Below are 15,977 nucleotides of genomic sequence, written 5' to 3' on the forward strand. Positions count from 1 at the left end.
AACAATGTCATTTCCCTACTGAAAAATCATTTGATGTCTTCTTGTCTGTTAAAGGCAAAATTCCCAATTTCCTAAGTCAAGGCCCTCAGTATCTGGCTTCTGCCTATCCAGCCTCTTCTCTAGAGTCTCAGTACCTTTCCCCTTTCTCACATAGTCTGTGTTCTTTCATTGGATTAGGCAACTACAGAGCAAAGCCATCAGTCAATATTGATCGACTGCAGGGTCCTACAGAGTTCATGTGCAAAGACATAAAAAAGCTTGGAATCAATCCAACATAGGAGACAGGACATAAACACATGGAAAGCAAGATAACCTAAGAATTAAGTAACAATCTAAAACACCAAAGCATAAGGTTCTGAGAGATGTTTTGAAGACGGAAATGACAGAGTTGGTGACACTGTATATGAGAGAAAAGAGTGTCGCTAATACCTGTTTATAGTTTACAAGCACTTTCACATTATTTCTTCCTTGAACTGAATCAAATTTCCATTGGACAAAAGAAGCAAAGGAGGGGGAAAAGGAGGAGATGAGGAGGGGGGAGGTTGGGAGGGGAGGGGGAACAGGATGAGGAGGAAGGGAAGGAGGAAGGAAGACAATGTTAATATCTACTTAGGGTTTTACAGTTCACCAAGCATTTTCTTCTTCCTTATTTTATTTTATATTTTATTTTATTTTGAGAGAGCGAGAGCATGTGAGCAGGGGGAGGGGCAGAGGGAGAAAGAGAGAGAGAATCCTAAGCAGGCTCCATGCCCAGCAAGGAACTCCCATCTCATGACCTTGAGATCATGAGTTGAGCTGAAACCAAGAATTGGATGCTTAACCGACTGAGACACCCAGGTGTCCCAGCTCACCAACCGTTGTCCCAGGCATGATCTCATTAGATCTCACACAGCTCAGAGGGAGTTAGTGCTTCTATTCATTACAAGAAGGCTGAGACCCAGTGCAGCCATACCCAGCTAACACCTGGCAGAGCAGGACTTAAACACAAATTCTCTCAAGTTCCTAATGTTTCTACTCTGCTCAACTATGGGTGAGATAGCAAAGAAGTGGGAGCTATGCTGGGTACATCCTATGCCAGAGCAAGAACATGCAAAGTCAAAAGGGAATGTCTCAAGTAGTTACCAGTAAACAGTGTGACATGTGGCAGAAGGATGGAGGAGAAATGAAATTGAGTAAACATCACTAGATTTGTTTGTCTTGCCTTTTTTATTTTTAATTTAATTTCATTTGAGGGGTAGGGGAAAGGGGAAGAGGGAGGAAGAGAGAAAGAGAAAGAGAGAGAGAGAGAGAGAGAGAGAGAGGATCTCAAGCAAGCTCCATGCTCAGCACTGAGCCCATTGACGGGCTGGATCTCATGACCCTGGGATCATGACCTGAGCTGAAATCAAGAGTCCATCCCTCAACCAACTGCCCCACCCAGGTGCCTTTTTTTTTTTTTAATGTTTATTTGTTGTTTTTGAAATGGAGACAGAGGATAAGCAGGGAGGGACAGAGGGAGAGAGGGAGACAGAGTTTGAAGCAGGCTCCAGGCTCTGAGCCATCAGCACAGAGCCCGATGCGGGGCTCCAACTCATGAATCACGGGATTATGACCTGAGCTGAAGTTGGATGCCTAACCAACTGAGCCACCCAGGTGCCCCTTGTCCTTTTTTTTTTTTAAAGCATTAATAACCTTTCAATAAGGCCAAATGCTACAAAGTCTAAAATAGATAAGAAATCAAGGTTCTAGGGGTGCCTGGGTGACTCAGTTAAGCATCTGACTCTTGATTTCTGCTCAGGTCATGATATTGGGGTTCACAGGTTCAAGCCCCGCATCAGGCTCTACCCTGACAGTGTGGATCTTGCTTGGGATTCCTTCTTTCTCCCTCTTTCTGTCCCTCCCCCTCCTCTCTCCTAAAGAAATACACTTAAAAAAAAAAAAAGAAGGAAATCAAGGTTCTATAAAGAGGTAAAAGACCCATACTCTGAAAATTATAGAACACTGATGAAAAAAATTGAAGATGACCCAAAGAAATGGAAAGATATTCCATGCTCGTGGATTGGTAGAACAAATATTGTTAACATGTCTATACTACCCAAAGCAATCTACACACTTAATGCAATCCCTATAAAAATACCTATAGCATTTTTCACAGAAGTAGAACAAACAATCCTAAAATTTGTATGGAGCCACAAAAGACCCTGAATAGCCAAAGCAATCTTGAAAGAGAAAAGCAAAGCTTGAGGCATCACAATTCTGGACTTCAAGTTATATTATAAAGCTGTAGTGATCAAAACAGTATGGTACTGGCACATAGATCAATGAAACAGAATAGAAAACCCAGAAACACACCCACAACTATACAGTCAATTAATCTTCAACAAAGGAAGAAAAAATATCTCATAGGAAAAAGTCCCTTCAACAAATGGTGTTGGGAAAACTGGGCAGCAACATGCAAAAGAATGAAACTGGACCGTTTTCATACACTATATACCAAAAATAAATTCAAAATGGATTAAAGCCCTAAGTGTGAGACCTGAAACCATAAAAGAGAGCACAGGCAGTAATTTCTTTGACATTGGCTGTAGCAACTTTTTTCTAGATAGGTCCTCTGAAGCAAGGGGAACAGAAACAAAAATAGACTATTAGGACTACATCAAAATAAAAAGCTTTTGCACAACAAAGGAAACATTCAACAAAACTAAAAGGCAACCTAAGCAATGGGAGTAGACAGATGCAAATGACATATCTAATAAAGGGTTAGTATCCAAAATACATAAAAGAACTTTTAAAACTCAACACCCAGAAAACAAATAAACCAATTAAAAAATGGGCAGAAGAGGGGCACCTGGATGGCTCAGTCAGCTAAGTCTCCAACTTCGGCTCAGGTCATGATCTCTTGGTTTGTGGGTTTAAGCCTTGCATCGGGCTCTGTGCTGACAGCTCAGAGCCTGGAGCCTGCTTCGGATTCTGTGTCTTCCTCTCTCTTTGCCCCTCCCCAACTTGCACTCTGTCTCTGTCTCTCTCTCAAAAATAAATGTTTAAAAAATTTTTTTAAATGGGCAGAAGAGGGGCGCCTGGTGACTCAGTTTGTTGAGCATCCAACTTCGGCTCAGGTCATGATCTCACGGTTCATGGGTTCGAGCCCCGCATCAGGCTCTGTACTGACAGCTCAGAGCCTGGAGCCTGTTTCAAATTCTGTGTCTCCCTCTCTCTCTGCCCCTTCCCCACTCGCGCTCTGTCTCCCTCTGTTTCAAAAATAAATAAACATTAAAAAAAATTTTTTTTAAATGGGCAGAAGACATGAACAGACATTTCTCCGAAGAAGACATCCAGATGGCCAACAGACACATGAAAAGATGCTCAACATCACTCATCATCAGGGAAATGCAAATCAAAACTACAATGAGATATCACCTCATACCTGTCAGATCGCTAAAATCAGCAACACAAGGAACAACAGGTGTTGGTGAGGATGTGGAGAAAAAGGAACTTTCTTGCACTGTTGGTGGGAATCCAAACTGGTGCAGCCACTCCGGAGACACAGTATGGAGGTTCCTCAGAAAACTAAAAATAGAACTACCCTATGATCCACTAATTGAACTACTGGGTATTTACTCAAGGAATACAAAAACCCTAATTCAAAGGGATACACACACCCTGATTTTTATATTAACATTATGATAGCCAAGATATGGAAGCAGCCCAAGTATCCATTGACTGGTGAATGAATAAAGAAGATGTGGTATATATTGACAATGGAATATTCTTCAGGCATAAAAAAGAATGAAATCTTGCCATTTGCAATGACATGGATGGAGCTAGAGAGTATAATGCTAAGGGAAATAAATCAATCAGAGAAAGACAAAGATGACATGATTTCACTCATATGTGGAATTTAAGAAAAAAATAAATGAGCAAAGGGAAAAAAAGAGGAAGAGGCAAACCAAGAAATAGACTCTTAACTACACAGAACAAACTTAGGGTTACCATAGAGGAGCTGGGGTGGGTGGGGAATGACTGAAATAGGTGATGGGAATTAAGGAGTATACTCAGTGTCATGAGCACTGAGTGATTAAAATAAAAACTTAAAAAAATAAAAATAAAATGAGTAAAAACCATCTAGAGCATTTGGGGAAGTTCTAAAATGCAATTTAAGATCAGAATCGTGTTCAGCAAACTATTTGGCACACAATATGCAAGGTGCTCACATGCATTAAAGAGGAAAAATTCAAAGACCTCTCATAGAAATGTGGAGAAAAAGCGTCGCTAGAAAATTCATTGAAAGAGTAGTGCAAAGAACTGACAATTATGTGAAAACATATTCATCTTACACATGATCAAAGAAGTGTGAATCAAAACAACAAAGAGATACCATTTTATTTATCAAATAGCCAAGAATAGAACAAATATCCTAGCGGTCAATGCTGGCTAGGATGTAGTGAGATAGACATAATTATACACTGGGAGTGTAAAATAGTACAGTCTTTCTGGAAAATGGGTTGTCATTATGTATTAAGAGCCTTAAAAATATCCCTTCTGGGGTGCTCATTTGGTTAAGCGTCTGACTCTTGGTTTTGGCTCAGGTCATGATCTCACAGTCTTGAGATTGAGCCCCATGTTAGTCTCTGCACTGGGTATGGAGCCTGCTTAGGATGGTCTCTCCCTCTCCCTCTGCCCCTCTCCCTACTTACGCTCTCTCTCTCTCTCAAAAAAAAAAAAAAAAGTTTAAAAACTATCCCTTCTCTTTGATAGCTGATAAATACACTTAGGGAACAATCCCAAAGAAATAATCAGAGATGTAAAGATTTATATGTAAAATGTGTGCATTGATAGATGAATGAAAAAGAAGATGTGGTATACACACACACACACACACACACACACACACACACACATACAGACACACACACGGAGGATATTACTCAGCCATAAAAATGACTGAAATCTTGCCATTTGTGACAACATGGATGGACCTAGAGGGTGTTATGCTAAGTGAAATAAATCGGAGAAAGACACGTGCCATATGATTTCACGTATATATGGAATCTAAAAAACAAAACGAATAAACAAACTAAGCAGACTCTTAAATGTAGAGACAGATGGTGACTACACTTATGATGAACACTGAGTAATGTATGTAACTGTCAAATCACTATGTTGTACACCTGAAACTAATCTAACATTGTAAGTCAACTATACTTCAGGAATAAATTACTGAATTACAAATTCATTGACATTCCTCCCTTTGGAGGTGGTGGGAGTGGCGGGGGGGGGAGCTCTGGGCTTTCCTCTTGAATCTAGACAGGCTTCCGATTACTTCGACCAATGGAGTATGGCAGAAGTGGGGCTTTGTGAATTCCAAGGCTGGGTCGTAAAAGGCCACGCGATTTCCATTTTGGCTTAGAATGTTCGCTCTTCAGAAACTCTCTCTTGAGGTGCTTGCTCTGAGAACCAGCTGCCATGCTGGGAGAAGCCCAAGCCACAGGGAAGGTTCAGAGGCCACGTGTAGACGCTGCAATACGGTGTCAACTGAGCCCAGCCTTTGGGTCATCCCAGCCCAGGTACTAGACAGATAAGTGAAGAAGCCTCCAGACAGATTCATGCTGTTCTACTCAGGAGCCGCTGGCCACCTGTGCTAATTTAAATGTACATTTAATTAAAACTAAATGAAAGCTTTAGTTCCTCAGTCACTCTGGCCACATTTCAAGTGCTCAGTAGCCACAGCACAGAGATAGGCCATTTCCATCATTGGAGAAAAGTTCTATTAGACACATCTGCTCCGGATGATTCTTGAATGTTCAGATCTTCCTAGCTGAAGTTCCAGATGTTGTGGAGCCTAGAAAGGCCATCTGGTCCCCTCTACCCTGTCTGAACGCCTGACCTACAGGATCCCAGAACATAGTAAAATGGGTGTTTTATGCTACTAAGTTCTGGATGGTTATGTAGCATTAGTAACTGGAATAAGTTCCTTTGATAAGAAGAGCAAAGCTTTCTCAGAAACCCTCCCCACTGACTTCTGTTTACACTGCTTTGTCAGAACAGTGTCACAATGCTAATTCCACTGCAAAGAAGCCTGGGAAAACATGTAGTTGGCTCTTACAGCTTTGTGTGTGTGTGTGTGTGTGTGTGTGTGTGTGTGTGTGTTCTCTCTCTCTCTCTCTCTCAAATACAATATATATTGTTGGACCATGTATATCTTTTCTAAACTAGAATTTTGTTATGTAATTCTGTTTAAGGAGAGCTGCGTAATAACGGATGCAATCTACGCTTGAAATTGACATAGCATTTTAACAGAGCATTTTCCATTTTTCTTAGCAGACAGGCTACAACAGGTGAAGTCCAGAATTCATACGTTTAAAGTATTCTAACACTATTAGCTCACAGAGGCTTTCAATAAATGTTCTTTGCAGGTAGAATGTTATAAACACTGTATCATTCCCAGAATCTGCAAATGTAATTTGTGCCTGAGATCAAAATCCTCATCCTTGGCTAATGGAGAGAAATTCAAAGATTTGGTCTGGATTGTTGTTCACCAAGATAACAGGGAGTAAGCAGGTTATAAGGGCACCTTCTCCCGTTGGACCCAGTGCTTCAGTGGGATTGCCTGTTCCAAAGATAAATGGGTTTGTTCAGTGTTATCTAGTTATCTTTCAATTACAATGTCCGTGTTCCCATCTCTTTTAGACAACGTATGGCCCTCCTCCACTAACCCATATGAGAAGCCACAGGAAACCACACTGAGGTTTCCTCAGTCATAAGTGTGTGACTTCCTTTGAAAAGTGTTTAGGAAAGGGGCGCCTGGGTGGCTCATTCGGTTGGGTGTCAGACTCTTGGTTTCGGCTCGGGTCACGATCTCACAGTTCGTGAGTTTGAGCCCTGTGTCAGATTCTCTCTCTTTCCCCTGCTGTTGCTCTCTTTCTCTCTCAAAGTAAATAAGAAAAGAAAAGGAAAGAAAAATGTTTAGGAGAGAATTGGTTTACTTGGTTTTTAATAACTCAATGATTATTTAATAATTGCTCCTCAATAATATTAAAGTGTGCATGACAGTCTGCAAGAAATGAATGACAATGATGAGAAAGATATCATGCCTGTATGCTAACTTTCAAATAAAGATAAAAGTTTGATTCTCTAGAAGCAAAATAAGCCTTGATAAGTACACATCAGGAGATGGTGACTCTCCTGTAATCCTCAGTTTGCAAAGAAACAGAATGAGAATTACAAGGTTTAAACGGACACATCTGTCAGAAATCAAGGCGGGAGTGTGTGTGTGTTTGTGTGTGTGAAGAAGATAATAATTCAGCGCACTTTCAAGAACTGTATTTTGCAATGATATTGGAACATACTCGTTTACCTTCAGTGTAAGGCACTGCTCTAGGAATCTTGTGGAATGCAAGGTGGGGAAAGGCAAAGACTGTGATTTTCAGTGACTATTATTCGCCCAGAGAGAGGAATACCCTATTGTTGCGATATCACCTGAAGCCTCCTATCGAACGCTTATTTTTTTTTCCCTCCATGAATCAGAATAGTCATTTAGCAGTCCACTCCCCTGAACAATTCCAAAGTAAATGTTAAATAGTAATAAGCCATATGAGGGGGTTCCTTTAAAGTGTAAACTTGCATAAGGGGAATTTTATACCTCGTGACTTGGAGGAGTATGAATCTGGTTTCCCTGTATTTGCGATCTATATTTTTAAAATAACTATGTTATTTACTTTAAAGGCATTGAGTTTTAAATGTGCAATATTTTAATTGAAAGAGATGTTAGAGATTATGTCATCCAACACTTTTTATAGAAGCGATATGAAGGTTGATAGAAATGGGTAAAATTCAGATACCTGCCCTTCAGGACTTTGCCCAGTATATCATGGGGCCTCCACATGTGTGTGTGTGTTTATACCTGCTCTGAAAAGTCCTCATACCCTTGGGCTGAGCTGCAATAACTCATACAGTTTTGTCATTTAAATTTTTTATTAGGGGCACCTGGGTGGCGCAGTCGGTTAAGCGTCCGACTTCACCCAGGTCACCATCTCGCGGTCCGTGAGTTCGAGCCCTGCGTCGAGCTCTGGGCTGATGGCTCAGAGCCTGGAGCCTGTTTCCGATTCTGTGTCTCCCTCTCTCTCTGCCCCTCCCCCGTTCATGCTCTGTCTCTCTCTGTCCCAAAAATAAATAAACGTTGAAAAAAAAATAAATTAAAAAAATAAATTTTTTATTAAAAAACTCTATTTACCGCTATTGATAATTAATCAGAACCTATCAGACGACTGCTCTAGAGGTTTAAGCCTGGGATTATAGATTGGGGACATTCAGAAAAGAGAATTTGTACCTTCCTTTTGCGAATTCTTGAAAAGTATAGATAAGGTAGACAAAATTACAATTCATCTATCTTTGGTTAGACATTTTAATCTCAGCCAAGCCTAATATGCTCCTCTAATTATAGTGATATATTTTCCAAACTACAAATCAGGACACATGACCTCACACATGGTCCTGCAATTCTGGATGTTTGGTACAGTAATACCATTTGCCTAATGGTAAGAGAAATTATGCTCTGGAGCACATGAAAAATGAAGTGCTTCACTTGATAAACCATTCCCCAAATTTCCCATCTTGTTACCTGTAATTTCTGTGCTCAGCTAATCATAAAATTAAAAACAACTCATTTTTTATAACAAATGGAAGGAATGCTCATTATAGAAAACAAAAAGTTACAACTGAGCAAAAAGTAGAAAACACTGAAAGAATATCTTGATGTAGAGAAAGGGGAGTTTTAATTTAAAATGCTTCCGGGGTGCCGGAGTGGCTCAGTGGGTTGGGCGGCTGACCGGCTCAGGTCATGATCTCACACTCCGTGAGTTCAAGTCCCGTGTCGGGCTTTGTGCTGACAGCTCGGAGCCTGGAGCCTGCTTGGAGTTCTGTGTCTCCCTCTCTCTCTCTCTCTCTCTCTGCACCTCCTCCACTCGCACTCTGTCTCTCTCTCTCTCTCAAAAATAAACATTAAAAAAATTTTTTAATGCTTCCAAGAAATAAAATAAAATAAAATGCTTCCATACTTTCACAATCAAATCCCACTTTTCCTTGTTACAAAAAAATCCAAAGACTAAAAAATCAGTCATTGAGTAAAATTTCTATGTTCTTAAAACAGACTGCAGGAGTTTTAGGAATCTGTACAATAAACATTAAATCGGCCACCTGACCACTCCCACCCTCAAACCATTCTACAAACCAATCTTCCTCCCACTCCCACTCCCCACAATGGCGACTTTAGAAATTTCCGAAATAGCCTCTACCAGTTCGGTTCCTTCTAAAGGGGACCAGGGATGGAGGCACGAGGGCACGGGAGTCATAGTGGAGAAAAAGGCTACATGCCTAAAGCGTAAAGTCTCTAGGCCTAACACCTAAAGCGGATGTGTGCGGGCACAGCACAACCGGTCTACACAGCCGGCTCCGCGGACACCCCACTCCTCGGGGAGTTGCGCTTTAACTTCCTTATAGCAGGTTGAGAGTTCAGGCCCCACAGTTTTAAGAGGAAGGCGGAGCCCCAGCTGGTGTTTTTCCAGGAAGCACTTCTTGAGCTCAGAGGAAAGCGGGGAGAGAAGGCCAAGCGCCGGGCGTTTCATTCATTGCTCCTCTTTCTCCCCCTCCCTACCATCCCTCCGCCTAGACTTTCTCTCCTCTTTTCCCAGTGCGAGCTTGACGTCTGTCTCCTGGATACCAGACAGCCAATCGCCTAGTTGCTAAGGGAGAAGTGCGGCCAATCAGGCGTCGTTGCTACCTGTGAGTAATATTTTTAGCCGAGAGGGACGCTCGGTTCCACTCCCACTGTAACTTCGTGTATTTCTCTGCTGCAGGTTGTGAAAAGGGCGCTTACCCGCCTCCCTGGAGTCCCTCTCTTTCCCCGCTCCCTGTTTACCCGCTCACATTTCAACTGAAGATTATCTTAAACGTGCATTACAGGAAGGCACCGTGTTTATTGTGTGTATTTATGTTAAAATACATTTGAATACACGCATGCATATATATACTTGGATACGTACGCAGTTTGGCACGGAGGCCTGGGTTGGGACCTTTGGAATAAAATGTGATTCTTCTTACAGTCTCAAGCCACCCCACGTCCGAGTTGCTGCCAGATCGCATGGGGAGGTCTGAAGTGGGATGCAGAGGCAGTTAAACTGTCACCTCGGCGGGAGGTGTGGCCAGGTGGTCTCTCTTCCCCACCCCCAGCCTGGCACGGCAGCTTTGGGTTCTGCTGTTGCCACTCTCTGGGTGGCAGTTGGCCTAGGCCCCTGAGGTGATTAATATTCAATTAATCGGGTGCACGAGTCCCTGTCACAGTTCGCCCTTTCTCTAGGCTCTCCTGGGTGCACTGGAGGCCGATTTGGTAGCTCGTTCACGAGTGGGATTTTCCTGGGCCACAGTCCCACTCGGGTAGTGCATTTTTGTAAACTGTCCCCTCCTTCTCCAGGCTCTCCTCCCGTTCTTCCCCGCCGCCCCGCCACCTGCCTCGCTCCCCTCCCCCCTCTTCTCTCCGGTGCTCTCCGCCCAGATTTAGCGTCAGCCGCCCCACCCACTACCGTCGCCCTCACTGGCACGTCTGCCCCCCAATCCCGTTCCCAGCTTTCTCTTAATCCCACCCACAGTGGCTCCAGAACGTCGGTGCATTGGCCATCGTGGAGCCCGAGGGGTGTGGCCTTGTCCACTCGGCCCTCCGCCGCCCGTCAGGACATGGGCAGGCGAGACTTGACCAATGGCATCGGGGGGCAGGGCAGGGGCGGAGCCGCTGCTGAGGGTCTGGGGTGCGGGGCCGCAGGGCGGGGAATGGTTACGCTGCCCGGAGCTGTGTGACGCGAGGCGGGCGCGCGCGCACCCCTACGGGAGGGAATGGGGGCAGGGAGGAGACTATAAAACGAGAGGCGGGGCGCGCGCCGCGGCAGAAGGAGCGAAGCTCTGGCCCGGCGCGGAGTGGGCGCACTACGGGGACGCTGGGCCGGGCACCGGGCTGTGTGGAAAAGCGAGCGCGCTCGCCTGACCCGTCCCCGCCACCCCGAGCCACAAGGGTCGAGTTCCTGAAACCCGCGCCGAGGCCCCCGTCCTCCGCCCGGCGGCGCCGTCTTGCATTCAGCCAGCTGGCCGCTGCCGACCCTCCCGAGCCCCCGCCCTGCCGCCCCTTCTCCCCCGCCCAGCGGCCGGGTCTGTGGTGGAAGCAGCCAGTAAGTATCGAAGGGCGGCGGGCGGGGTCCGGAGGCGGAGGGGCTGCAGCGGCGTCGAGCCCCGGGCCCTCGGGGACGGCGGCGTCGCGGCCCGGACGCGGAGGGGAGCGGCTCCGAGGGGCCCCAGCGCGCCCGGGGCCCGGAGGCGGGGCCGGCCGGCGCGTCGGTCTCGGCTCGGGCCGGGAGGGTGAGCAGGGAAGGGCTGCCCGGGCGAGCTGACGGGAATCGGGGGTTGGGGCGCCCGGAGGAGCGGCGAGCTCGAGGGGGACGCTGGGGTCCGCGGGGCCGGTGGCCGCCGGGACTGAAAATGGTGCGGGGGAGCCGGTGCTCCCGGGCTCTGGCCGGGTCCCAGGAGCCTCGGGCGGGGGGCGGGGGGCGGGAGCGGCGGGTCAGGTTACGGCGGGGGGAGGGGAGCGGCTGACCCGGAGCGGCCGGCGCCCCGACCTGCCGGGTGCCCGGCCCCGAGTGGTTGCTTTGCCATTTCTCGTGGCCTTCCTCCTCCTCCTTTTCGGAGGAGACTTGTACTCTCCTCCTCCTCCTCTCTTCCTCCTCCTCCTCCTCCTCTCTTCCTCCTCCTCCTCCTCCTCCTCCTCCTCCTCCTCCTGCTGCTGCTGCTGCTGCTTTTTGCTGCTTGCTGCTGCTCCAGCGCTTGGGCTCCGAGGGCTGTGAGCTGAAATCTAATGAGACCCAACTGGCTGTTTATGTAATTCTTCACACTCCTGTCTTAAGGCGTTGCTTTAAAACTACCTTCCGCGGAGCCTGAATTTCGCTCGGCTGCACCTTCAAGCAATTTGGCTTAATCAGCTGCCTTCGCCGGCACTCCGGCTTTGGGCTTGCAGAGTGTAGTTTGTGGGCCGCCGGGGATCCTTTCCCTTTGTCATCACGAATATGGAACATGGAACAGATGGATTAATACCAACTTGAGTTTTAAATGTCCTTTTAAATCAGCCTCAGTGTACGAATAGATTCCTTTTGCAAATATCTTCTGTTTGCCCTTGATCTTTTCTTCTCCCCACCCAGTGCTGATCCAGCAAACGTTTAAAGGTCGACCTTATCGTACCAGCCTCCCCGGCTGTTCTCTTATCGTGAAGGAGGGAGGTGGTTTTGAAAATCAGAATAAAACTCAGAAGCCCTCCCCTTTAAAGAGAATAATCAATAGAGTGTTGAAATTAATTATTGCTTTTGTTGCACTTGCTGCTAAAGAGAAATTTTCAGACTTAGAAAAATATACATTGAAAAGAAAAGGCACAGAGAACCTCGATTATTACAGTGTATGCCCTTAGTATTCAAGAGGGCAGCTATATGGGATAATTTGTTTCATAATTATCGTTCACAAGGTTGGCAATTCATTTAGTATTTAGTATTTTTAATTTTAGCATCATGTACTTTGGAAATCAAAATAATTTCCCTAACTCCTCAAATGTCTAAATGTTTAACGATACAGCAGATTGAAGCAGCATAAATCCAGAATGAATTGAAATATAAAATTCACTTCTAAATTGGTGAATAGGAATATGATCACTTTCTAAAACTGGTATATATGTGTGTGGAGGTGGGTGGACGGGTGTCTGGAGTAGAGTTTCCAATAAATAATCTTGTGAGAATTGAGGGAAGAAATACGCTACATGCGCTAGAGAGATACTGTTTTTTAGAACTGTTTTCAGGAAAAGAAAAAAAAAGTAATAGGGTTGAAAATTTTGTTTTAAGTGTAAATCCTAAGTTTTCCCATGAGATTTTGAACTTCAATAAACAATTTTCTATTGTACGTTCCTTTATTTTGTGCTATTTATATTTTTCTGACTTGCTAGCCTATTAAACTTTTTCTAAAGTAACGTTACTCTGGGGGTAGAAGAGGTTGTGGGACTGAGATTTATCTTATTTGGACATGTTTGTTTTTGTTTTGTTTTGTTTTTCTTTAAGGAGCAAGACCACTCAAGGTGAAGGATAACCTACAGAATACCAGCACTCTGAATGAGAATTTGTTTCTCTGCCACAAACTGAACACTTGTATGTGTGTGTGTGTGTAGGGGGGAGTTGAAACACAGAGCTCACTTTGTGGCATAGCAGCTATGCAGCTTGAAATCCAAGTAGCACTAAATTTTATTATCTCATATTTGTACAATAAGCTTCCCAGGAGACGTGTCAACATTTTTGGCGAAGAGCTTGAAAGACTTCTTAAGAAGAAATACGAAGGGCACTGGTATCCTGAAAAGCCATACAAAGGATCAGGGTTTAGATGTATACACATAGGGGAGAAAGTGGACCCAGTGATTGAACAAGCATCCAAAGAGAGTGGCTTGGACATTGATGATGTTCGTGGCAATCTGCCACAGGATCTTAGTGTTTGGATCGACCCGTTTGAGGTTTCCTACCAAATTGGTGAAAAGGGACCAGTGAAGGTGCTTTATGTGGATGATAATAATGAAAATGGATGTGAGTTGGATAAGGAGATCAAAAACAGCTTTAACCCAGAGGCCCAGGTTTTTATGCCCATCAGTGACCCAGCCTCATCAGTGTCCAGCTCTCCGTCGCCTCCCTTTGGTCACTCTGCTGCTGTAAGCCCTACCTTCATGCCCCGGTCCACTCAGCCTTTAACCTTCACCACTGCCACTTTTGCTGCCACCAAGTTCGGCTCTACCAAAATGAAGAATAGCGGCCGCAGCAACAAGGTTGCACGTACTTCTCCTATCAACCTCGGCTTGAATGTGAACGACCTCTTGAAGCAGAAAGCCGTCTCTTCCTCGATGCACTCTCTGTACGGGCTTGGCCTGGGTAGCCAACAGCAGCCGCAGCAACAACAGCAGCCGTCCCAGCCACCGCCGCCCCCGCCGCCGCCGCAGCAGCAGCAACAGCAGAAAGCCTCTGCTCTCTCTCCTAATGCCAAGGAATTTATTTTTCCTAACATGCAGGGTCAAGGTAGTAGTACCAATGGAATGTTCCCAGGTGACAGCCCCCTTAACCTCAGTCCTCTCCAGTACAGTAATGCCTTTGATGTGTTTGCGGCCTATGGAGGCCTCAACGAGAAGTCTTTTGTCGACGGCTTGAATTTTAGCCTAAATAACATGCAGTATTCTAACCAGCAATTCCAGCCTGTCATGGCTAACTAGAAAAAGAAAAAATGTATCTTACGAGTTGAAATGCACGGGCCCAAGGGGGATTTTTTTTTTTCACCTCCTTGAGATTTTTTTTTTTTTTTTTTTTAAAGCTTATAGTAAGGATACATTCAGGCTTGGTTACAAAAATAAAACATGCATCATTTTTCATTTGCCAACCAAGCACAAAGTTATTTTATACTGACTGTATATTTTAAAGTATACTCTCAGATATGGCCTCTTACAGTATTTAAGATATAGCAAGGACATGGCTGATTTTTTTTTTATAAAAAATTGGCACTAATAAGTGGGTTTATTGGTCTTTTCTAATTGTATAATTTAATTTAGTACAAAGTTTGTAAAATATCAGAGGATATATATATTGTTTCTACGACATGGTATTGCATTTATATCTTTTTACTACAGTGATCTGTGACAGCAGCAGCTTCATGTTGTATTTTTTTTACTGAAATTGTAAAATATCCATCTTAAAGACATCAACTATTCTAAAAATTGTGTACAGGATATTCCTTTAGTGGTGGAATTAAAATGTACGAATATTTGCTTTTTCAAAAAAAATGTATTTTCTGTTAAAGGTTTAAAGATTTTTGCTATATATTATGGAAGAAATGTAATCGTAAATATTAATTTTGTACCTATATTGTGCAATACTTGAAAAAAACGGTATAAAAGTATTTTGAGTCAGTGTCTTACATGTTAAGAGGGACTGAAATAGTTTATATTAAGTTTGTATTAAAATTCTTTAAAATTAAAAAGCACTTCTTGTGGTCTTTATTTTGAAGCTGTTGCCTGGCCAGTGCTTGGGATGATTTTATTCATTCATTCATTCATTCATTTGCAGCTTTCTTCAGCCCACACCTGTCTCCCTGTGATAGGGATGGTTATGCTACGGCTGGCCAACCCTATTTTACAGCAAGTTTTAAAGTGTGTCTGCTGACATGTAAGAGAGTCACATGATAAAATGAAATTCACTGGTAACCTGAGAGGATTTATTTGAAATGTATAGGGGGAGGCCATTGGATCGGTTTTCTGTTTCTGCATGGGAGATGAATAACTCAGAAACCTTGCTTGGACAAAACAGCTGACCTAACTAAGAAGATTAGGTGTGTTTACTAATTCTCACACTTAAAGTTCAGTCATATTTAGCTGGAGAATATATGATGAAAATCTGAAGATTGGACAGGTTGCTCAATGTTAGTATTCCATGTGCATTTTCCCAGAAAGTTTACCTTTTTTTTTTTTTTTCCAATACACTTGGATAGCCAATCTGCTGCTTTGGAAGTAGAGGGGAGGTTCAAAGATTACTCACCTATAATACATCAAATTGTAGTGGCTTGGGAAGGGGGTTCTTAAAAAGTGAGGAGTCAGAAGAGAAAGACGCTATTTTTGAAGTAAAATAAGTCATTTCACTGTTTAAATGTCCATTGATAGTGTGTTGACATCGTATCGGTGAGAAATTTGCCTTGAATTGGAGGAAAACTTTGTACATATAGTAGGAACCAACACTGTCTGGGTTCCTGGTGAAATAAATTTGGTCTTAAATGAGTTTTTTTGGACACCAATGTACAAAAAGCCTTTTGTCTGTTACCCATGCAGTTTAGAGCAATAAAAAGTTTTAAAAACACAAGCACTAGGCATAACCGAGCCGAGCTGTCTGCCCCATGGTGAGGCCTTT

General features: G+C 43.9%; 1 protein-coding gene across 2 annotated transcripts; it reads left to right on the forward strand.

The window, feature by feature from the left end:
• The first annotated feature begins 9,575 nt into the window (after window positions 1–9,575).
• On the forward strand, window positions 9,576–15,057 carry TOB1 (transducer of ERBB2, 1). 2 transcript variants are annotated; one of them, XM_047081028.1, is made up of 2 exons: window positions 9,576–9,756; window positions 13,110–15,057. In XM_047081028.1, the coding sequence occupies exon 2, from the start codon at window positions 13,259–13,261 to the stop codon at window positions 14,294–14,296; it is 1,038 nt and encodes a 345-aa protein (XP_046936984.1). In that variant the 5' UTR covers window positions 9,576–9,756; window positions 13,110–13,258; the 3' UTR covers window positions 14,297–15,057. The 2 variants fall into 2 exon arrangements, with proteins under 2 accessions (XP_046936984.1, XP_046936983.1); XM_047081027.1 differs by lacking the exon at window positions 9,576–9,756 and adding an exon at window positions 10,901–11,189.
• The last annotated feature ends 920 nt before the right edge of the window (window positions 15,058–15,977 follow it).

The sequence above is a fragment of the Lynx rufus genome, unplaced genomic scaffold (genome assembly GCF_022079265.1).
Source record: "Lynx rufus isolate CCGP_SWC_20201006 ecotype Redwood Valley unplaced genomic scaffold, mLynRuf1.p SCAF_18, whole genome shotgun sequence".
NCBI lineage: Eukaryota > Metazoa > Chordata > Mammalia > Carnivora > Felidae > Lynx > Lynx rufus.